General features: G+C 49.4%; 1 protein-coding gene across 1 annotated transcript in view; it reads right to left on the reverse strand.

Annotated features, from left to right (window-relative positions):
- The window catches only part of GRIK4 (glutamate ionotropic receptor kainate type subunit 4), a 208,170-nt gene that overhangs the window by 42,696 nt on the left and 140,718 nt on the right, over positions 1-24,756 (reverse strand). The window contains exon 12 of the mRNA XM_059929277.1: positions 1,288-1,401. Coding sequence (XP_059785260.1) covers positions 1,288-1,401 — 114 coding nt within the window. The remainder of the gene's footprint in view (positions 1-1,287; positions 1,402-24,756) is intronic.

Consider the following 24,756-nt stretch of genomic DNA (forward strand, 5'->3'; position numbering starts at 1 on the left):
TTGGAGGGGACACAATTCAATCCATAACAACAGCCCACATCACAGGGGCCTGAAGAGTATCTGGCACATACGAGGCGCTCAGTGAATGGGAGTTATTGTCATGGAAAGGAGGGGAGGAGGGATCAAAATCCCCCTTCACTCACAAGACAGACACATCCGTCACAGCATTGACTGTGACCAAATCTTCCCATTTCTTTCTGTCTTAGCCTGGAGAGCTTGGGATTTTGAGGCTGTCTCTTCTTCCAGATGATTTGGCCTCTTTTTCCAAGTCGGGCAGGGGTCATGATGGACGCTGAGGTCCAGCCCAGAACCGGGCTCTTCGGAGCTGCCTGAGTGGGCTCTACAAGAAGACCTTCCTCCTGCAAAAACGGGCCACAGCTCCTGATGCCCTGGCAGCTGCCAGGCTGAGGCTGCAAATACAGATAATCCCCCTTCTCCAAGGCTGAGATCAGAAGCTGGAGGGTCACTTCCTCAGCAGGCATGTGGGGTGAGCTCTTGGGTCCTTCCCTGTTGGGCAGCCTTGTGGTGCCAGGTGCTGGAATACACCATGTTGGCCTGACCTTGGACGCCTAAAGTGACTGGACCATTGGGGAAATCCATATAGTAGCTGTGTACTTAGAGCCAGTTTGGATGAGGGTATATCTCCCCTCTCCTGATGCTCCCCCCACCAGCCAGTAACTTGGACATCATGTCCATCCTCTGGTGCCCATGGGGGAGCTTTCTGAAACTCATTTTTATACTGACTCTAGCCACCTAACCAGAGAAGTCTTTTTTTGTAAGGAATGCAGAAGAGGGAACAGGCCAGGTATAAATGACATTACAGTATCTGCTCTTTATCCCCCAGTACAGATAATCAAGAGAGGGGGTCTGCATTGCCTCACCAGATGCAATGCTCAGAGTGAACAGAGGTGGACCTGACAGTTGCTGAAGGCCTTGAGAAGTCCGGGGTGACTTATCTGGGCTGGGGACCCACCCCCTAGGAGGAAGCAGAGTGACCCATGGGGCCGATCACCAACACACTACGAACCAAGGGTTGAATGATCATTCTTGGCCTTCCCTATTCAGTGAGGCAGAAGCAGTTTTTACTGGAAAGCCCACAAGTGTGACTTTTCCATTCCTCCTGTTTGCAAGTCTTTGCAGCTGATGGGGGAAAAAATAGCCCAGCACATTTGCATTTAAGTCTTGAAATCTAAATATTTCTGTGAGTCATTCATTATTACCATATAACTCAGTGTTTGCATGCAAATAACTTTAATGCCATAAATGCTTATAAAATAAATCTCTTACCATATGAACTCGGTAAAGAATGCTAATTCCCAGAGTCATGAATGGCTTTGAGAAATCAATCACCTTCTCCCGTTCAGCCGTAATGGTGAGGCCTGCCACGGCCAGATCTGCTTTCTGAAAGGAACAGACGGAGATCATCAGGGGGGTGGCCACATGAGATGGGGGCACAGGGACTTGTGACCAGAGGCCGTCACTAATGGGGAGATGTTTCTCTGGTCTGGTTTCTCTGCCTGGGGACTGACCCTAAGTAGCCAGAGGTCTGAACGATCACTCATGAAAAGACATGGATATTGAAGCTGTAACTCATGTTCATTTGAGGTTAGACCCCTTTAAATATATAAATTAGTATAAAAAGGGGGGATCACTACTGACTGTTCAGACAGACTCTAAATGCCCTAGGCGAGGGAGAACTGGCAGATAGAACTTCTGGATACTCAATACTGAGTAATTTTTTATTCAGCTGATTAACTTGTTGAACAACAAAACTTCACAGAGTCCCTCTGCTGTGTGCACTTTGGTGAGGGAGTTACAATGAAAGATAAAAATGATGGCACCCTGGAAATTAGAGGCAATCTAATGCAACCCCAGGAAATAAAGGCCAAGAAATTGAGCAAGGGGCCCAACATCACAAACTTTGTCCTTGTCAGAGGTAGGACCTCACCTCAGGCTTCCTGGACCACTGGCCTTATGTTTCAGTCAAGGTTAAAATCCAGGTGCCACAGCAGAACTCAAAGAAGGGTCTCTGGTCCCTTTCATGCAAAATCACCAGATGTTTCCTTCTTTTCTCTTTGCCCCTGCCGTGTACCTCAAGTGCCCACACCTGATGGAAGTCTGGCCTGAATTAAGGTTTCCTGGGAAAGGAGATGCTGTCAGCTTCCTCAGTACACCTCTCTGTCAGGAAGTTCTTCCTTGTGTTTAATTTCAATCCACACTGTTGCAAAGCAAGCTTACTACCTATTGGCCTGCTCCCCTATACATGGGGCGGTGGGAAAGGCCCAGAGCTGGCGTTCAGTTCTGGCCATACTCTGCCCTAACTAGCTAACTAGCATAGGCTAGTCATTTCACTTCTCTTGGCTTCCTTAATCTCATCTGTAAACCAAGGATGTGGGGTTTAGACAGTGCCAGAATCCTTCCCAGCAATTCTCTGCAAGTGATTCTCAAAATGTGGTATAGGACCACCAGCATCAGAATCACCTTATTCTTATTAAAGAATAAGAATATTAAAGAATAAAGGGCTTATTAAAATGTGAATTCCTGAGTCTCATCCCAGACCCCCTGGATCAGACTCTGGTCGTGGGGCCCGGGAATCTGCATTTGTGACAAGTTGCCCAGGTGATTCTGACTTATACTGATATTTAAGAACCATGTTTTATAACCTAGGCATGTATCTCAGACTGGTCTCTATCGAGGTTTACATTTCAGCTTCCTTAACTCCTAATTCTGGTGGATCAGTTGATACAAAAGATGGAGAAAGAAATGAGGAAAAGTGAGGTATCCAACAATCTACAAACAGGCCAATCAGTTCTGAATAAGTACACACACACACACGCGCGCACACACAGGCACATACACACACGTGCACGATTCTTCCTATATCATTGCAAAGGAAGTAAGGAGAGAGACATGCCACCCTCATTTTACGCACAAGGGGATTTATGAGTTGTGTACAAGAAGAATACATCCATTGGCAAAGATCAGTTTCTTCTCATCTCAGCCCCAATCCCCCACCCCAATTCATGCTAAAGCAGCCACACGATCCGGCATCGGCTAACAACTTAGGGCCTTACAAAGCGAGGCCAGGCTTAAAAGAGACTAGATTGCAGATGTAAGAGATTTTTAATAAAAAATGAAAAATGTGAATGACTCATTGGGTTCATTCTGTATTTCTCTGAGAGAGTGTTGATGACTGCTGTCAAGTGAATCAAGCCTGGAGGAGAGAGTGGAGTTTGATTAGAAGATTGTTAGTGCCTTCATTTGGAGGACCCTTCAGAGAGTTGTTGGGGCCTTTCAGAACTTCAGCCCCTCCCTCAATGATGGTGGCCCTGACCTGAGTTCCTCTCACGGGCACACATGTAAAGCAACAGAAATCAACCACAAAGGCGCAGCAGGTGCAATGCTGGTCCCCCGTGTGCAGCCAATCAGCAGCCAAGCCCTGCAAGGACCTTGGGAGGAGGAGACAAGAGTTAAATGGGTTGGAGTGAACGAACTGAAGAAAAGGGTAGAAAAATGAAAACTGACAAGACGGGCAAGAGGTAACCACAGCATCCCGTCCTTTCTCTGGTTATTAAAAAAAAATAGATCTATCCAAACCAAGTAACCAAAATCAACAACTCTATCCTCAAATTTCTTCCCCCTCAACCCCTCGCCACAGCCTTCTTCCCAAAAGGGCAAACTTTGGATTGCAATTTGGAAATCATTTCACAAGTTTATAAAAGTTCGTCAGCGATGACATTATGATGAAACAATTCCATATGGAGAGAAAGCTGGAAATGGACAGCGTCCCAGGAGGGCGCGTTCCTGGGTAGGAGCAGGACCACACCCCCTGGGAGAGAGTCTGCCCCAGGCTCGGACAGGGCGCTTCTGTCTATTCACAAACAGACACCTCCCCAAACTGGGCCAAACAGGAAAACTGTCTCCTGTAGAAACTGTTGCCTCCTTGCCCCGCCGCCCATCTCTCTCTCCTTTGTCCCCTGCTCAAGAGTAAGCTGGGGGCAGGGGAGGCAGGGAAAGAGGGAAGAGAAGCTAGGAGAAACCGCGGAGGTTATGTACTGGTTGTTTTTTATTTTTCATCGACTCAGTAGAGAACAGTAATCAGGTACCTTGGCTTCAATGCACCCTGGGGTACCAGCAACAACCTGGTGGGAGCAGGTTATTCCAAAAGGCGTGCATGCCTTTTCTTTCACCTTAGTTAAAAAGACATTGTGCTATAAAGCAGACTTAGATGCGGAGATCATGTGCCACAAAATCAAACTAATGACCGAAGCGGTGTGGCTGCAAAAAATGCTAGCAATTGTGGGCGTGGCAGGCCAAGGGAAGAGCAGGCACCATGACAGTTCACCCCAGCCCTTCTGCATCTCTGGTCACTCGCTGGGGATGGCTGTGCCCTCCAGTGGAAAGAGCCACAGACGGGAAGTCAGAAGACCTGGCTCTCGTCACAGCTGGGCCACAAACTCAGTGTGACCTTGGGCAAGTTATTCCACTCTCCAGGCCTGAGTTTCCTCCACTCTGAAATGAGAGTTCAGTCAGATGCTCTCCAAGCTCTTTTCCTGCTCTAAAATCCCAGGCTTTCATTTTGCAGGGCTAGGAGGGGAGGAGCTTCGTTTAACTGGCCCCTATTTGTTCAAGGAGATGATAGCGGTCTCCAGAATTGAATGCCTCAGAGAGGTGGAGGAGGAAACTGTTTACAGACTAGTCAGCAAAGAGTAGCACCCAAGGCGGAGAAGAGGCCAGAAAGGTCAGGAAGATACCACACCATGTGGAGAGAGCAGATCTGGAAGTGCAGCCCTGGGGGCTGGGAGTCCAGAAAAGGGTAGGACCCCCGGAGCCAGAGAAGGAAGAGAGACTGGGAAAAGGGAACATGCACAGAGCTCTATTAGCATCACGATGTTCCTGGTTGCTGGTGTGTGTGTGTGTGTGTGTGTGTGTGCACGCACGCACGGGTTTATAAATACATTCTCTCTGAGAGAAAGACCTCTCTCCTCTTCCCATTTCTGATTGAAAGTGTTCTTTGAAGAGCTTTGTGTTCTGCCTCTGAGAGATCCCCTCTTTTATCTCCTGGATGTTAGTGGAATTTCCGAGGGGAGGGCAGGCTGCAGGCAGCCTGGAGGTGACTTTCAAAACATACTACTCTTCGCCTCCTGGGTTTAAATAGGGGTCATGCGACTGCTACCCTCACTATCAGAACCTGAAGGCTTGGGGTGGCCGCTGCCCTTCTCCTGGATGTGGGGCCTGGCTGGGAGGAAGACAGTGAATTCACAGCAGGGCTCTGGTCTGTGCCTGTCTGAGCCTGCTGCACCCACCCTGTGCTTCCCTGAGATGCCACCCGGGAGGCCTCTGCCCGCGGTGCCAGATCCTGAAAGACCTGAAGCAACAAAGCTTTCCTCTGTCTCCCTCTCCTCCTCTTTTAGACATCTGCTGCCCCCTGTTGGGCCCAATTCTCTCCCTTCCCCTCAGCAGTGCCCCAGCGCCCTGGGCAGACTTCCACAGCTTCAGCCCTGCCCCATCCTCCTGGAGCCCCTCCCTCACATGGAGACCAGCTAATGAGAGGGTGGGGCGGGTCAGAAGACCTGCTCTGCCTTTTGCTGACCAAATGCCCATAGCAACTCACTTACGCTCTCTGGGACTCAGTTTACCAGGCTATACAATGGGGCAATGCCTGCCTATCAGTATTATGTGAGAGTCAAGAAGAGATGATGGGTGTGGAAGAGCCCTATAAACGCTGCACACTGTAGAGTCCTGCCACACCTATCTGGGACTATGAAGGCAGTAGAGAGGGTGGCTGAGACTTAGCCTTCAGCATGGGACAGACCTGTCTGGACTCTGTTACTTACTTACCTGTTTTGTGACCTTGGGCAAAAGTCATGTAACCTCTCTGAGCCTCAGTTTGCTCATCTGTAAAGTGGGGATAATAATAGTACCCATTTCCCAGAATTACTAAGAAAGTTAATGAGATGATGCTTGTAAATGCTGAGCATGGGGCCTGGCTCAAAGTAAGTACCTGATAAATGTTTGCTGTTAGGATGATAATGATAGTGATGATGATGATTATGATGAACTTGATGATGCTGAGAATCTCAACAGGGACCTCTGGATACGATATCTTTTTAAAAGAATATTTATTTGGCTGCGCTGGGTCTGAGCTGCGGCATGCATACAGGACCTAGTTCCCCGACCAGGGCTCGATCCCGGTCCCCCTGCACTGGGAGTGCAGAGTATTACCCACTGGACCACCAGGGAAGTCCCTGGAGACAATATCTTAACTCATGATGAGTTGTAGGAATGCCTGGGGAGCAGTCAGGCCTGTTCTACCTCCATGTAGGCAGAGGCCTCTGGACATTTGGTCCCTGGTAGGCTTTCCTAGGTGACCTGAGACATCCACACAGCTGTACTGACACACTGTGCTTCCCTGGTCTGATTGCCCATCTCTGAAGATCCACGTAAGGACCCTCTTAGGCCTGGTACTGTCCCATCGCTTTGAAAACTCAAGGAAAAACTGCCATACAGCTTGGAAACCAAATCGGGTCATTCTCCACAGCCTCTTCCTCGTTATATGAGTCTCCTCTGGGGACGGCAGATTAAATGACGTCCCCAGCTCCCTTTGAATTTTTGGATCCACCATGCTATCTCTGATCAGCTTCCAGATCTTTTTTCTCCGGCTTTTTTACACGGCCCTCCTGCCTCCCAGTCGCCCAGGGTCCTGCCCCCTGGGGAGGCGGCCATCCTCTACACCAACAGCTTTCTACTCTTTTGCGGGTCACATCTGCACAGATCTTGTTTCACCTGCTGCTCAGGCCCCATAGTGCCTCACATTCTTTGCTGGCATTTATTTAACTCTGTAATTGTTACTTAATGCTGGAAAGCTTTGGGAGGCTACAGTTGGAATGAGAAAACGCTACACAGAATAAGGCTGTACTGAGCATTGCTGGAAGCCTTCATTCCAAGGTAATTGTTTTTGGAGATCCCCTGTATATTGAAAAGGCTTACAGAATTCCAAGCAAGGCCAGGCCTGAGGCAGTGAGAGCGGCGAGGACATTATCCATAAATACCTAGAAAGGAAAGACCCCCCAAGTCCACCAAGCCTGGCTTCCCAGGGAGGGACAAGTCACATTAGGCTCTGGCTGAGGATCTGCGGGCTGAGGGTGACATGGGGCCACGGAGCTCATCCGGCCCACAGTAAGCGCTGTGTCCTCGGCTCTGCCCTTGAGTGTGGAGTCTCAGGGTAGGCAGAACCCACTGCCCCCTCCCCAGCAATCCCCTCCTCTTTAACACTCAGCATCCCCTCAACACTCTGTACTGACCGCCTGCCTTACTCCAGGCAGTGTGCAAGGTCCTGGGATACAGGGGTGGGCAAACACAGGCATGGTCCCTGATGGCCAAGAGCTTGCAGTCCAGTGGGAGAGGCAGTTGTCAGACTGTTGAAGAAAAGATCTGTAAAACTACAGCTGTAATAAATGTTATAAAGGAGTCATGAGCAGGTAGAACAGGGGTTGGCAGTCTTCATGGGAGCTTTCTCAAGATGAGACTCAGTTACCTGAACAAGAATTACCAGTGAGAAGGCCTGGGGTGAGCACTCCCAGTAGGGGTGGGGGGTGGGGTCAGCACGTGCAAAGGCCCTGAGGCAGGAGGGAGCTTGGTGCATTCCAGGGGCTAGAAGAAGGCCAGAGTGTCTGGAGTACACAGGGCTGGGGAGTGTGCTGTAAGATGAGGCTGGAGAGGCAGGCAGAAGATGCAATGCCTTGAAGAGCAACTGAAAGGCCCTGAAGTATTTTAAGCAGGATGAGACTTGTAATCTTAACACGTCTAACGCCTATAGCCCTTCCTGTGTGTCAATTTACTAACTAAGCAATTTACGTGTGTTACTTCACTCAGTGCTCACAATACCCTTATGAGGTAGGTTACTATAATTACCCTCATTTTACAGATCAGAAAACAGAGGCACAGAGAGGTTAAGGAACTTGCCCAAGCTTGCACAGCAAGTAAGTGGCAGAGCCAGGATCCAAACCTGGGCCATTTGGATTCAGCGGCTGCATCCGAACCTGCAACAAATACAATTGGCTCTAGTGAATTCAAAAGATGGAAGAGAGACAAGAAAGGACCATCCTCATTTTTATGCTCACTTCCTTGCCATTTATACCACTACACTAAGGGCGATCTGGTGTCTATGGCATCACTTCACCAATGTCACTCCAGCCGGTCAGCAGTGACCTCCATGCTACAATGCCTATGGGGTGTTATCCAGCTCTTATCTTGCTGAATCTCCTAGCTTGTCACTTTCTCCAGCCCCTGCCTGGCCCTCCTGAATGAGGCCAACGTCAAGGACATAGCTCTCCCTCCCTCCACCTGCTCTGTCTTGTGACTACATTGCCCTGCTTCTCTGCCACCAGACCAAACTGGGCTCAAATCCCAGCCCTCCAGTTACTGTGTGACCATGAGTAGGTTTCACATCCTCTCCAAGCTCACTTTTCTCATCTGTAAAATGGGGATTATAATTACCAACTCAGGGTTGTTATGAGGATAAATGAGATAATACATATAATGCACAAAGCACAGTGCCTGGCATATTGTAGGTGCACAATAAATGGTGGTTATTAATATTCTTTTTCTAACAAAATTCACTTTTACGCCATGACAACTATAACTGTCCTCCCTCTCGATGTGTCTGTGGGAGGAGGTGAGCTCCACGTCCATCATCTTGATCTCCGCCCCTTCCTGTCCTCCCTCTTAAACAAGTATCCATGATCCACACTCCTTTAAAGCCCAGCCTGGGAGTCAGGCCCTCATGGTCTGCCCATCCCTCTGAGTTCAGTCTCATTTCCCAGCAGTCCTTCAGAAGCCCCCCCGGGAGTCTGGTTCAGCTAACTTTCAAACACACCTTGTACTTTCCTACAGGTGGAACTCAAATGATGCCACTCCTTCTACCTGGAATGTCCAATAGTAACTCTACTCATCAAGGTCCATTCAAAGTTTACCTCCTCTGTGAAAACTTCTCTATCATCTTCCCAGGAATAAGCCTTCCCTCCTCACAATCAATAAGGGAGCTAAGACACGGCTTATACCATTCAGGTGGCATTTGCCATAAATTGCCTTGTATTAGAACAGGGGGCCCGGGCTCATACTCCAACTCTGCACTTATTAGCTGTGTGACGTTGGGAAAGGACTTCCCTTCTCTGTGTCTCAGTTTCTTCATCCATAAAGTGGGCACAACAACAGTTCCCACCCTCATGCAGCCTCTATAGGAATTAAATGAGCAACCCATGCCAAGTCTCTGCCTGGCGCAGAATAATTCTCAATAAATGTTAGCTCTTGCTATTATTATTGTTGTCACTGTGGACATTCATGCACATAACTTAGCTCCCCATTAGATTATAAGAAGCAGGAACCATGTCTTCAAAAAACTTAACTTATATAGTATTTCAAAGTTGCCATTTAGCTCCATTTTAGACGAAGAAACTGAGGCCCAGAGAGGTTATTAATTTGCTCAAGTACACACAGCTAGGATACGGAGAGAGCTATCTTCAGACGTACAGATTCTCAGGTCTGCTTTCTTATGACTGCACTGTTCATAGTGATGTTCCCAAAGTGGACACACAGTAAATCTCTAATTAACAACCAGTGCAGCTAACAGTGCGGGGTACAGGGGACAACACCCCAGACATGGCCTACCCTCCAGCCCCTCCTTGCTGACAGCAGAATCAGGCTGATTCTGGACATGTGCCTGCATGTAGGAGGGATTTTGTCAGGAAGCTGGGTCATTATAACCGGATTCAAGTCATGGTCTGGACACTGTGAGATGCAATTCCTCATCCTCCAGCCTAAGGAAGACTTGAAGCCCTAAATCCCCACTAGAGGGCTCCCTTCTCCCCTTGCCCCCTCCCCGGGCCCAGTTCCCTGCAACTCCTCGGGCTACACAGGGAGCCCAAGCAGAAGGGGAAGGGCCTCACACCCCACGATTAAGGCAGCCGTAAGCGGTGCTGGAGACTGGGTTGGGGGGGGGCGGTGGTTAATTACCTGCCGGGAAGAACGGGGACGACGAGGACAGGCCCTGGCTTTCGTGCTGCGCAGTGGAGCAGCTCAGCCCATTTCAAATTAGATTATCTGCTCACTTCCTGTCTTTTGATCCATTCACCTGCTGGGCGCCTTCCTCCCGCCCTCCCCTGCCCCCACCTCGTGAGATGCCCAGGGAACCTGCCGTGATTCACCGGGGTCTCCACGCTGAGCTGCAAAGGGATCTGAAGGCGCCGGGGAGCTCGCTCTCACTCCTGGCTCCCCTGGCACTGGCCGGAACCCTCGGACTCCCTAATAACAGGCCTCAGCAACGAGCACAGCTGCTCTCCTGCCGCAAGAGGAAGGCGGCCTTCCCACTCCGCCCGCCGTGGGCTGGGGCCCAGGAGAAACTTGTAGGGTCCCATGGCACCTGCAAAATGTCTGGTGCCCTGTTCACTGGGGAGGCTGGGGGTCAACCCCACCCTTTCTCCCTTCTTTCAGGCCGGGATATGGGAACAAGGATAAGGGAACAGGAGTAGGACCAGTTAGTCACCTGTCTCACACACACACACACACACACACAGTCAAACCAGCCTGCTTCCTATTCAGAGGGAGGCCTTGATCAGAGCCTTTTCGGATCCACCTGAGCCCAAGTCTGTGGGATTCGCTCATGTTCCCTGGACTGAGCCTGCAGAGCTCGGAGTCGAGCCCAGAGGAGCATCAGCGCTCCTGGGGAAGCAGCAAAATCATCTGCAGGCCCAAGGGCTCCCCAGTGCTATTTCTCGAGCTGACAGCATACTCTCCGGGCTGGATGAATTTCTTTAGAGTTAAATTAAATTCCCCATGAAATATTTAGTTAGTTCAGCTCAGGGCTGCGTAATTGGCCCATGTGGGCAGATTTGAGGAAAGAACCAGGCTTGAGGAGAGAAGGGTTGGCAATTCATTCACGGGTGAAGTTGTGCAGCACAGGGGTCCAAGCTGGGTCAGGAGGCCAACTAGATATTGCTGACCTTTGACCTCTTGTCACATGCTCCCATCTCTGGCCATAGGCCCTCTTGCCCTTTGGGGTCAGAGAGATGTATGTCTGAACCCCAGCTCTGCAATTCTCAGCTGAGTAAATTACCTGAAATCTGGGCTTCGGTTTCCTTACCTCTAAAATGGGCCAAAGCATGCCTATTTCTCATGATTGTTGTGAGGATTAAATCCGGTAACCTGTGTAGATGGAGCTCAGGGGTAGTCCTGCCTCTTAAAATCCCCTCTTCCAACTGTGGCCAGTGGGGTGTTTGAAAGCTAAAGCAGATCACGCCATTCTCTGTATTGCCTTTTTACTCTTTTTTATGCCATGGACCCTGTTAGCAGTCTGGTGAGGTCTGTTAACCCCTTCTTTAAAAATATTTTAAAATGTTTATTACATTTGCTGTAACATGTGACTGTATTACATAATACAGAATTACATAATTGTGATACACTGACCACGAGAGCCAGAGGTAGCTCTCATAGCAACATTCGAATGGCACCTTTGGCGACAAAGTCACAGGTATGGTTAATACCACTATGATTTGTTGCCCACATTTATAATCGAAGGAAATTTTACGTTTCAGTTTGAATTTAGAAAAAACATAGATGTAAATTTTTCCCTTCTAAGCTTATGGTCTCTCTTGATGCTCTCCTCAGACGCTTGGGTGTGCATGGACCCCAGGAAAAGAACCCAGAGAGACCCCCCAGTTTACTGACCTTGATTCCTTACTACGGCCCACCAGGCATTGTGTGATAGGGCCGCGCCCTGCTTCTCAAATATGACCAGTTCATTTGCGCCTTGGAATCTTGGCATTTACTCTTTCCTCTCCCTGCTCCACTCTGCCCTGGCCTTGGCGAGGCTGGCTTCTGCACACTCTGTTCGGATCTCAGAGTGGCCTTCCCAGAATGCCTATCCAAAGATGCCCTCTCCCTGACACTCTCTGTGTAATTTCCTGGGTTTCTTCCTTCACAGCAAAAATCACAATCTAAAATTTTCTTGTTCATTTATTCATCTACTTGTTTATTGTCTTTAAAGCAAGCTCCAGGAGGCAGGAACCTGTTGTTTGCTGGGTCCACATGTGTCTCCAGAGCCTAGAATAGTGCCTGGCACGTGATAAGCACCAAACATTTGGTAAAGGAAGGCACAACCAAATGAACGAATAGATGAATCAAAGCAAGTAGGAGCTCAGTTCATGTTATTTTCTCACCTTGAGTCTTGACTCATTGTGTCATAATGTCTTGGCTAAGAGCGCCCACGCTACGGCCTCCCTTGCCACTCACCAGCCACGTAATCTTAGGCAAGTGACCTACCCTTTCTGTACCTCAGTTTCCTCATCTGGCAAATGGGACTGTAATAATACATACCTCATAGGTGTGTTGTGAAGACTAAGTGAATTAATATATGAAAAGCACTTAGATCAGTGCCCAGAACAGAAAATGTTACAGAAGTGTAAGCTATTATTTTTTGCTGCAAGTTAAAGGATCAACTTCATTGTTATTTAAAACAGTAATTGTTTCAAAAAATCAATGTAGGTTTTGAACAGAGAACAAAGAAATCCCATGATTGGAAAAGCAATATATACGATAGATGTTACACTGTGTTTAAGTAGTTGGGACGTGAAAAAGAAATAGCACTGAGAGTTTGGGTCTAGGCAGCTTCCACGGATGCAGTGATGCCCGGGGAAGCTTGAACTCTGCTTCCTCCCCTGGCAGCACCATTACCATCCCTGTCGTCATCCCCCTGATTTTCTGAAGATAGACCACTGATTTACACATCAAAGAAAATGATAGAATCCTGTCTAATTTTTCAGGAGGATATGCTCATTCCTAATCCAAATGCTCCTTATTTCCCAATCAAACTGATAAAACCTCCAGCCCACATGAAAACGTGGCCATCAGTAGGCCCTGTGATAAGAGGCAGGGGATTTCCACTGACGGGTTCACACACTTCTGCCAGTTTCCCACCCTGCTGGCTGCCAGAAAAGCTGATTAATAACGGTCTGGGACACAGCGTGAGGCCCTGACATTGAGCAAGGCTAACTGGCCCACATGGGGATCAAACTTGCAGCCCTGACCTTTCAGACAGAGAGCCTGCCTCCACTGACCAAGCCAGTTCTACACCTATTAGGGGCCTCTGGGTTTCAGGCCTGTGCGTGTAAAGCAAACTCAAGGAGGCTCAGACAGCAGTGTCGGCTGCTGGAGAAATCTGACAGTATCTCTAGCTCACGGGGCTTTCTTTTATTTCCCTTCCCACTTGTCAGCCCTGTATTTAGGAATGGCGTGATTCACAGGCCTGTTATTAGGACTGTTTTTGTTGGGTGAGATAAAGTACCACCAGTAGCTGGGAGCACTGCTGACAGCCACAGAGAACTTTCAGAGGCCTCCTCTTCACCCCCTCTCTACTCCAAGCCAATGAGCCTCCTCCACTGATGCCCCCACCCCTTACTGTCCTGCTACACAGAAGGGAGGTCCGAGGTCAGCCTCAGACTGGCCCCTGAGGTGCGCCAGGGCGCCAGGAAGGGTGAGCAAAGATCTGATTCATCAGCTCCATGAACTGGCTGGTGCTAGCCTTTTTCTCATTTCTTATCAGCATATGCACAAGTCAAAACCATTGCCAAGGGCAGAGGGCATTTTCTCAGGGATCCCTGCAGTTTTTCCGAAGAGGACAGCTAGAGATGCTGTCATAAACCTCTGGCCACTCCTCCTAGGTGATGAAGTGTGTTTGGTCTACTTCAAAGAGGTACTGACAGGGCTCAGGTGTCCACCCATAATAACATCCCCAAAGTTCTTTTGCACAGACTGCATTTGAGCCCCATGACAATCTCAAGGCCAGCAGTAGCCAATTTAGAGACAGGAGAATAAGACTCAGCAAACATGGTGTTCAGTGCGGGATGATGGTTACCTTTTGGGAGGAAGGAGGGTTTAGAGTGAAAGGAGGCATTTTGGGGGGCAGGGACAAGGGTCTACAAGGGTCTGCCGTGTGCTGGGCCTGGTGTATTTCTTGGCCTGGATTGTGATTACATGGGTATGTCCCCTTTGTGATAAGTCATCAAGTCGACACTTATGATTTGTGTACTTTTCTATATGCATATTTCAATTAAAAGGTTTTTTAAAAAGGTAAATGATTTGCTCAAGGAAAAGAGAGAGTGGCTACCGTCAAGCCTGACACTCAGCATCCTGCTGACTCTTTGGAATAAAAAAGCCTAGAAGATACATGCCGGGCTGCAATGGCTGCATTATTTGTGCCAGGGGCTGCTAATTCCACACATATGAGAGAGGTAAGCTCAGGCACAGTGAATCTACTGTGCATCTCTGTTTAAACACCTGTGCGGCTTCTAATTCAAGAAGGGCTAAAAAGGAACATCTGGATGTTATAACTGGATTTGTGTTTTGCATCTGGATGAAGAAAAGTCCAGATCCCTTGTCTGGTCCGAACAACTGAACAGATTGTGAAACTCCCAGAGGAGTCAACTCTCTCTCTGCTCTGAACACTGGGCAAAGCCCTGGGGGGGACCTGGCGGAGCTGCAAACACCCTCCAGCACTTGCCAGACCCCACTCTAGATGGGTCTTGAAACCCAGAGGAGGGGGACAGCACTCTGTCCCACGTTGCACAGTGTTCTCGCAGTGTTCTGTGACAGCTGTCAGAGGGTCCTGGTTGAAGTCTGTGTCTTGATAGCTGTGGGACCTTGGGCAAGTTTCTTAGCCTCTCTGAACTTGTTTTCTCAGGAGTAAAGTATAAATGCTACCAGCTTCTATTTTACAGAGCTGCTGTGAGGATTACACGAGTTAGCACACAAGGCCTGACACACGGAAAATGTTCACCACTCAATAAATGTTTACTGCTATTATTACTATGCTGTTTCTGATTCTGGCATCCTGCCTCCATCCTCTGCCCATTTGTCTGAAGCTGCTGAGACCTGGCCTCTGCTTTGGGCTGCACCATCCTGCCTGGTGGGGTTTCTGAAGGCTGAGCTCTTCTACCTGATTTGCTCCTATGGACTCCCCTTCACTTTTGATCAGACTGACACCAGCTGACACATTTGCTGTACTTACTGACCACACCTACTCTCTGTTTTGATCTCCTGCCTGTATTCCACTGTTCATCACCCCCTGGCAGCCAGCCAGGCCCCCAGTCTGCCACCATCCAGGAACCCAGCAGGTCTGCTCAGGGAGTGTCCTGGATTTGGATAAGGGATCCATTTAGCAAGAGCTGACAGTCTTTCTAAGCAGTTCAAATTCACTGAATGGACCACCTGCTGCCATTTTTAGAGATCTAGGCCTTCATTCTGTTGTCTAAATTGCAAACGTAGAGACAGCAAGAGCAGAAGTTTGTCATCAAGCAAGGGAGCACATCTGAGGGCTGCAGAAGATAAGGAATAATGCCATAGTTTCTGCAAACGGTGGGGCAGAACGGGGCTCTCAGAGGGCTATCTCCAGAGCTGCCAACACTGCCATTGGCACGATTGAGCCAGGCCTGGTTCTCATGCTGACAAATGGTGGGATGTTAGTTGCTCCTGACAAGCTACAGGATGGCAAGAAAAATAGTCTGTGAGTAAGTCCCCCAAAGCATATAAGGATTCTGGCCAGGAACTGAGATGGTGAGGCCAAGCCATGGCAACAAGCAAGTGGAAACCACAAGACCTTCTGGTGCAAATTCATCTCCGTGAGTGAGGGATGGCCAAAGAATAGAGGGAACTGTCACATTTGGATGCTTTGAAGCAGGGATGTTTATTCGTAAGAAGGCAAGGGATAAGCAGTGCCCGCCTGCCGGGGGTAGGGGGCTGGGGTGGGCAGGGAGCCACAGCAGCAAGAGATTGCTAGGTGAGCAAAGCACGGCATGTGTTCAGGGCAGCACCCCCACAGTCCTTCAGGGGACGTATTACGGACGCATTTGAGTTTGGAGTCGGATTCTGTCACTTCTCAGCCCCATGACCTTGGACAAGTGAACCTCAGAGCCTGTTTCCTGATCTATAAAACGGCGATAAGAATACTTTACCTTGTAAGGTTCTTTGAAGATTAAATGAGGTAATATTTGTAAAGCAACTAGTAGCACTGCATCTGGCACATAGTAAGTGCTCAATAAACAGCGCTCATGACTATCTCTAGTGCAAAATCAGTCAAGGGACAGGCAAAAGGTCAGCCTAGGGAGTCACAGGGGCTTGAGCACAGCACACAGGAGTCTCAGGGGAGGTGACTCAGACGTCCAGAGAGGCGATCTGGGCTCCTGCTCCGTGGTGTTCGTGGTGTCACCCCTCTCCACCAACACACATACTCGAGGAAATAAAGCTGGCAAGCACAAGGCGGAAGGTTTATTCCAAAGGCAGGGAGGATAAATGTGTGTGTGACGCAGGCTGAGCAGACACCCAGTCAGGCCGACTAAAGCTTAAAGAGTGAAGAAGGGGGGCTGTGACTTGGGGGGCAAAATAGAAGACAGGGTCAACTTTAGAGTCACACAGCTCACCCTGGACATTCCCACCCCATGGGGAGAGGAACGAGGGGTGAGGTGGCTTAAGCTCTTCTTTCTCAAGGCAATATAGGTCTGGGAAGTGGGGCAGGATTGAGCATACAGCGGGGTGAGCTGAGGGCCCAGCTGTGGGGACCTGGGGAAGGCGGAGCCAGGAAGGGACACAGGGATGTCCAGGAAGCGTGTTCAGGCCCCATGGCTGCCCTGGGAGGACGGGCCCAGGGGAAATGTCATCTCCTGCTGCCCCAGCCTGCTGAATGCACCAGCACTTCTGGGCCACTGGTGTGTTTTCCCTGTTACCAGTCAAAGGAATCATCTGAAGACCTACAACTTGTTCTGGCATTGAGATGTTCTGTCCAGGCTCTGAGGTCCTTGGGGTCAAGGGCTATAGTGGTTAATTCTTTTACACATGTCTTCAAAGCATCCCATCCATCTACCCATCCATCCATCCATCCATCCATCCATCCACCCATTCATCTATCCATCCATCCATCCATCCATCCATCCATCCATCCACCCATTCATCTACCCATCCATCTATCCCATAATTCCTGAGTTCTGTGTATGCTGGGGCCTGTTCCAGGTGCCACCGGCATACAGATGAACAAGACAAATGTAGTTCCTGATCTCAGAGAACTTACATTCTAGTCTCATAATAAGAAAGGTGATTTCAGTTGGTGATAGTTTCTTTGAAGATCATACAACAAGGTAATGTGGTAGAGAGAGATTCAGAGAGAGGATGGAGGTCCCTTAGGGTGGCAGAGGAAGAATGCTTCTTGGAGGAGGTGACATCTGGATTAGACCTAAATAACAAGGTAGCAACAGTAGACTGGAGACTTGGGGAAATAAGTTTTTGCTAGAAGGAAGAGCAAGTGTACACACCGTATGCTGGAACTGGGCATACTATGTACAAGGAACAAAGAAAAGGCTAGAGAGTGAGAGGCCAGCGATGGGAGATGCAGGCCCTTGTGAGCTCTTAATCATTTCTTCGGATTGTAGGGATGTTGGTGAAATTGTGGCTGATGAAGGCAGAGCATGGGGAAAATGGTTTTGCTCACTGAGCAGGTGAGCAAATGGTGGCCCAGGGAGATTCAGCCACCAGCATAAAGTCAGGGATAGACCCAGACTTCCAACTCAAGGTATTTTTTTTTCTAAGATCAAGAGGACACTTGTACTTGCCACCACCTTGTCACCTAACAGAAGTGACTTCTCCCCCAAGAGATGACCCAGAGACCATCCCTCTGGAGGGAATTCCTGCTCCTTGTGTCCCCTTTTCCTGCAGAGTGTAAGGAGAGGGGGTCAGAAAAGCCCGGCCAGCCGCCACCGCCGCAGATAACCTTTAGAAGGCAGCCGGAGCTCGCTCCGCAGGAACACAGCCAGACACGTGGTGCTTCAGTTTTGTATTGATCGATTACACTTTGGTAGTGTCCAGACAGGTGTGGCAAGGAGGGATTAACCCAGGCCAGCCTGGGAGAGGAAGGACCTGGCCCTGGAAGTGCACATCTCATGGGAGCAGTGGACAGGCAGGCCTGTGTATGTGTGTGTTTGGGGACGGATGGAGGGGAAGCTGGGGAACTGGGCTTTAGGCCTGGAGAGGAAGTGCAAGCGAAGCCTTAGGTGGAAGGTTGGATAACAGACGGCAGGGAAGGAGAGGAGAGGGCTGACTCTCTCTGAGAATCACTACATGCCAGGGACACCAAGGAGACGATAGTTCATTGATTTCTCATCATAACCCGGGGGTGGATGCTATTGTGTCCATTTCGAGGATGAAGACGTGGAGTGGGGTGGGTCAGAAACACTGGGTGGCTTGTCCAAGCCCACACAGAGGGCAGGGACCTGCACGTGGGGGGCCGGCAGGGGGGACGGGGTGGAGGATAGGTGAGCATGCTCAGAGCCGCCCCCCATTTCACTACCACCTGCACCCTGACGACCCCCAAACGGAACTCAGGCCCAGCTCTGCCCTCTCGCTGGCCTTCCTCACCCACCTTTCCCCACATACTGTGTTTCTCTACCTCCAAGGCCTGCCGGCACTTCAGACCCACGTCATCAACTGCATCTTTGCCGTCTAAAGCTATTCTTTTTCCAGGGACTGTTTCTCAGTTCATGACTCAACCGGGCACCTGTCATCCAAAACCGAGACCAGGAGTCAGCCAGAGTCTCCCCTCTGCCCCCGCCATACCACCTCCCTGCTCTCTCTCCATTCAATAAGCAAGCCCCATCCATTTTACCTCTGAAATTCCTGTGTAATCCATCACTGCCCCTCGGATCTGACTGCTGCTGTCCTCACTCAGGTCTTCACTGGAATTACTCAGTAGTTTCTGCACTGGCCTCATTGCTCCTAGTTCCTCCCCAGTTCATCCATCCAGTTTAGTGGATGCCAAGGGCACCTGCGGTCCTCGAGCTTGAACATGCATCACAACCACCCGGAGGGCCTGTGAAAATGCACATTGCTGGGCCCCACTCCAGAGTGTCTGATTCAGTAGGTCTGGATGGGACCCCAGAATCTGGGTTTCTGACAAGTCCTAGGTGATCTTGATGCTGCTGGTTCAAGAACCACACTTTGAGAGCCACTGTTCTAGAATCGATTTCCAAACCAAAGATCTAATCGTATCACTGCCCCACTTAAAGAGACTCCAGCAACTCCCTACTAGCTTTAAAATATGGTCCAAACTCCCTACAATGATCTTCACGATCTGTCCCAGACTCTCTCTCCAGCATCACCTCAAGCAACTGACCTCTCTTCAACCTAAGATGCAGACACATCGCACTATTCGTGTTCCTTACACCTGTCATATATTTCAAACTCCGTGTCTTTGCCCACACAGTTTCCTCTGCCTGCAGCTCTTTCCCCCTTGAGGCTTGCCAAATTCCTACTTATCCATCAAGGTCCAACTTGACTGTTACTTCCCTTAGAGGCATCCAGTGTGTTAGAACGACCGTGGACTTTGATGTCAGGCTTGGCTTTGAATTCCAGTTCAGTCACTTGTTAGCTGTGTGACCCTGAGTTAGTCTCTCTGTTAAGATGGAGTTAACCTCAGCATCCTCATTATAAACTGTGAATGATGACGTTTATTTGTAAGATTGTTGTTGGAGAGGAAATGACGCCATGAGAAATGCCTGGCAGGTAGTAGGTGCTCAGTAAACAATAGCTATCATTATTGTTAACTCTGCTCTAAAGCCTTGCCTGGCTCTCTGGAGCTGAATTATTTCTTTTTTCCTGTGTTCCCATAAAATGTTGTATATGATTCCCATTTTGCTTATATCACATGCTGTGGTCTCATTATTTTTACACACTGGGCCTCATTCCTAGTATAGTTGAAGCCATTGTACAAATTATAGAAATTGAGCCTCCTAGCAGACTTAGTGGGCACACAACCTGGCAAATTAAAGGTATCTTTGAAGGAAGAAAATTTACAGGTGGATAGAGCCCCAAACCAGAGCACATGCTCGGTAAGCAGCGTGAGGCAGGTTTCAGGCCCCACTCACCCCTTGTACTATATACAACCTGCACAACCATCCTTGGAGGCTCTACGTAGGTAGAATATGAGCCCAGTGAAAGTAAAAACCGGGTCCTATTCAGCCTGAAGTCACAACCAATGTTGAATCAATGCATGTAGGGCCACGTAATATTGCCCAAGGATGGGAAGCACATAAGTAGTATAAGTAGGGCCCTGGCCCCAGGCTCAGGAATAGGATCCTTGCTCCTGGGGCAGGGGACAGTACAAGAAACAGGGTCAGCAACATCAGAGACTCAGGCTTTGGAGAATAACCAGCAGCTGAATTACTGGGTGCTTTGGGGAACAAGACAGAGGTTAAGCGTCCACGTGCTGAAGGGGACCTCTTGAAACCACCCCTGACCTCAGACCACAGCCTGGTGCATGGCTGAGCCTGCAGGTGACACCTCACCTCTCCACGTGAGCTGGGCAATCAGGACCGGAGGATTCTTAGGAGATATTAAGATACCACTTTCCATAGCTTCCTTCCCTACCCTTGCCCCAAATCTATTCCCTACTGCCTGTCTCTTCTGTGTCACAGCAAGCCAATCTCTCAGAAGGCTTTCAGATGCCTTAATTAATCCATTTTCATTTCCCTAGCAGACCCTCACTCCCCTTAATAGCTGGTACTCGGCAGGGAAGGTGGAAATAATTCCCAAGAAGTGAGCCTTTTGACAAATTTCCCAGGCTGCTTCTAGACACCCATGGTGTTTGGAGGAGTTCCCAGTCTGGAGCTGCTGGGGTAGCTCTGAACATAACTGAACTCCAAAGCCCCTGGGATTCCCATCCATATCAACTTCTTCAGTGGAAAAGAACCCTCACAGGGGTCTAAGGGCAGCCAGGCAAAGGCTCTGCTCTCTTTTCCTGAATCTCTGGGGCTCATGTGCTATGATCCTGGGGAGGGAACCGGCTTGACACTGCTTCTTGGGAGATGAGGATTTAAGCTGTGCACCCTCACAGGCGATGTACAATGTCATTGCTTGGTCCTGCCCTGCTTAGGGCTCCCCTAGCAACCTGCTCACCTCTCTCATGCCCACACTAGAGCACACGTTTCTTTTACGTGTCTGTCCTCTGCCTACCTCCATACCACCTCGTCTGTAAGCTCTCAAAGACAGAACCAAATCTCATCTGTCCTTTGACCCCAAACCTCTAGCCCAGTAGTTGACTCACTGTGTTAAATTACTACCTGCTGATTGATTAATCAGTTGACGGCCCTGTTTTCTAAGCCTTGGGTTGGCAGTTGGGTTGATAGAAACCCGCTACGGAATGAACTCCCTAAGTGCATTCGAGGCACGCTTATCAGCTGGTGCTTTGCTCTGCATGATCTGAGGGAACTAGTTGTTAACACCTTCCTGTGTCCCAGGCACTGTGTTAGGTGCACATGGGTATCAGGATGAATAAGATACTGTGCTTGCCTGCAAGGAGCTGGTGGCCTCACTGCCACTAAGAACCCGTCCCAGAGGTCCCCGTTCAGAAGTAATTTCTGCCTCCTACTCTGCTCTTTAAATATGATGCAGTTTGTATTTGTAACAGAGCACGTATCCTGTACAACCCTGGGTTAAAATAATTTCCGCCGTCTGTCTGCCCTTCTTGCTGGACAGATCCTAGAGGAAAGGGACCTGGTTTCAAATCCTAGCACTTCCAGGTGCTGGCCTCTCTGGGGCTGTGCATTCTTAGTCTATAAAAAGGAAGTAGTTATAACACCCGCTTCCTGGATAACAGGGTTGAGGATGTAAGTGTAATCCATGTGACCCTCTCACACTGGCCACCCAGAACCTCCTTTCTTTTTGCCATTCTCCTGGTCCAGCCTATTCCTTCCTGTCTATTCTCCTAGCAAGTAGACGCAGAGGACAGGAAGGCTGAACCAAAATCACTCTCCGTTCCAGTCACCAGTTCTCACGTGCCCCTGGTGATGCAGTAAGATGAGCACCAGACAGGGGTCTGAATAGGGTATGAGTTTGGGCTCTGGCCGCTTGCTGTGAGTCTGAGCTTGGGTTAATTGCTGACTCTCTGAGCCTCCATTTCATCTGGAAAATGGAGTCATAATCCCTGCCATGCACAGATAAATGAAATAGCATGTGTAGAGCTCCTGCCTAGTGCCTGGCCCTTGGTCAGCAGCCATCACCAGCCCCCTCTCCCTCCTGAGGGCCCAGCTTTGAACAAGGAAGAGGTGCCTTCAGCAGAGGACACCCCCATTCTAATTCTCTACAAAGCCATGGGAATGGCGAGGAAACAAGAAAATCTGAAAGCCCATGGCAGAGCCCTCCACTGAAAGCTGGTGATAGACAGGTAGGGAGGTTCATATTCATCGCAGGCTGAGGCTCCAGAGGCCCAGCCGCAGTCCTCTGGGGGCTCTGCACCTCGCCCCTGAATGCAGAGAGAGGGAAGCAGTCACAGGGGCAGACAGCAGAGCCCAGGTGCACGAGCTGCAGCAGATACAGTCATCTCAGAAGAAAGGCAGTGCGGCCGCAGTCTCAAAACTGCCTTTATTGGCTTTATATCAGGTGGGTGAAAGGACTCAAGTGACAGACAAGAACCTCTGAGAACTCAAAGTGAGACAGAGAGTTGTAAAGGCAGGGTCTGATGAGAGATGGACAGCAAAGGCAGTTGTGGTCCACGATGCAGCCCAGGGCTCTGGCCCTTTTATTCTCAAGGACAACAGCCTGTGGATAATGAACCAGACAAGATGGATTTCCTCCCTTCCCAGGTCTTGGGGGGTTGTATGCAGGGACCGCCGCTGCTTGACATGCATCCCTCAAGAAGCCATTCCAGGAAGGACCTTGCTCAGAGTCAAACAGCCCTCCTTCTTCTCCCGAGAGGCAGGATGAGCTGAACCCATCCTTAAAAGTCTCCAGGAAAGGGGGGCTCCCTCACGCAGTAGGTCCTAGAATCAAATGCTGAGACGCCACACTGTCCCCATTTCCTCCTGGGCATCGTCACCGCCATTGCCTTCCTTCGGGCCCCATCACGTCCACCTGCATCAGTGGACCACCATCTGATGAGTATACCTGCATCTGGCGTTCCCACCTCCAATCCATCCCCCTCTCCCTGTCGGACTAACCTTCCGGAATCAACGCCAATTACGCCACTCCTCCCCTCCTGGAATAAAACAAACAGACCACCTTACTCTTCAATAGCTCCCCATTAGCTCTCTGGACATAGTTTAAGTATCCAACCATTTAGATCCTGTCACGACTGGCCCCTGCCTACAGCACTCCTCTCCTCCGCTCCCTGCAGCACCTGACGCCAGCTGCACAGAACCACTCGCACTGCCTGGCATGATCTCAGCCTTTGCTGCACCTAGAATATTCTTTTCTACTGAGATGATGCTTCTCCATCCTCAGTACTCTGTTCAGTGGTCCCTTCCTGGGTGAGCCCTTCCCTGTTCATACCTGTACATACCTTGACCGTGCTTCCACCAGACCTACCCCTGTCACTCACTACCCACGTGACCGTGAACAGGTTCCTTATCTGCTTTGCGACTCAGTTTCCTCACCTGCAACATTCGGTTATTGTGAGGACTAAATGAGTTAGTATAGTCAAGCACTAAAAACAGTGCCTGGCCCACAGGAAACACTTAGTAAATGTCAGCCATCGTTATTCTCATCATTATTAATATTATTAATAGAGCATGTATCACACTGTACAGGAGTTCTTGGTTTACCTCTTTGAGTAGATCCTGAATTCCTTACCAGCAAACCCTCACATCCACACGGTGCTTGTCAGAAAGGGAGCACTTTGATGAAGGAAGGAAGGAATGAATGAGTGAATGAATGAATTGTTGAACTAAAATTGGAGCCCACCTCTTCCTATTTGAGTAAATGCAGAGACCAGGCTTTAAGGAGGAGAAGAAAGCCGTCCCTGAGTCTGGCTGTCACATGTGGAAAGAGTCGAGCTTTCAGTTATTTAGTCCCTGGATCTGTACCTTGATTTTAAAGAGTAGAATTCTATGACCTATTTGCAGTTAACATAGTCTCTGGCTTCAAGGTGAAAAGGAATCCCAGGGGACTAGTTGTATATTTTTTTTTTTTTTTTTTTTTTTCGTTCAGCAAAATGTCTCTGGACAACTTTCCCAGTGGATTAAGGCCACAGACAGCCCAGTCTACCAAGTCTCTGGCAAACTCTCTCCACAATCCTTTCTCCCAGGGAACCAGGAGGGGAAATGGAATGAGGTATTTCAGCTTCATTTACACTTAATTCATCAAAATGTCATTGGTAAGAGCTATTCGATGTCCAAAGCTTATGAGCCTTGAATCTAAGCCTTCTAAAGCCCTTTTCTCTTTGAACCTAAACGGGCCGTTCTGCCAGCATGGCGTTGAATGCTAACAGGGTACTTGGTTCTGAGCTTTGAAGCTTGAGGGGGGTCCTCTCTCTTCCTGAATGTGCTTTGCTCTCTCCCAAGCTGGGCCCCAGGGATGTGAGATGCAGTCTCTCGCCTTCCAGGATACCAGCGCTCAGGGCTGAACCGACAAGGGTGCCTCACACACACTGGGGGAGAGGAGAAGGGGTCAGAGAGCTCATCCGTCCAGCTCTTCCGCTTTAAAGATAAAGGGCAATCCCTTTATGGGCCAGAATCAGACATGGGTACCAAATTCGGGGCATCCTCCAAATGTTCTGCCTAGAAGGACCTCTCAGGAGGGGACGCCATTTGTGACTGGAGGGGGACGAGGCTGTAATTCCAGCAGGAGAGGCCACATGCTGTTGTGGATGAGGACTCAGGTGCCCATTCGCTGGCTGCGGGACCCTGGGTGAATCATCTGTATTTCTAAGCCTCAGGCTGCTCACCCATA

Source organism: Balaenoptera ricei, chromosome 8 (genome assembly GCF_028023285.1).
Source record: "Balaenoptera ricei isolate mBalRic1 chromosome 8, mBalRic1.hap2, whole genome shotgun sequence".
In the NCBI taxonomy this organism is placed as follows: domain Eukaryota; kingdom Metazoa; phylum Chordata; class Mammalia; order Artiodactyla; family Balaenopteridae; genus Balaenoptera; species Balaenoptera ricei.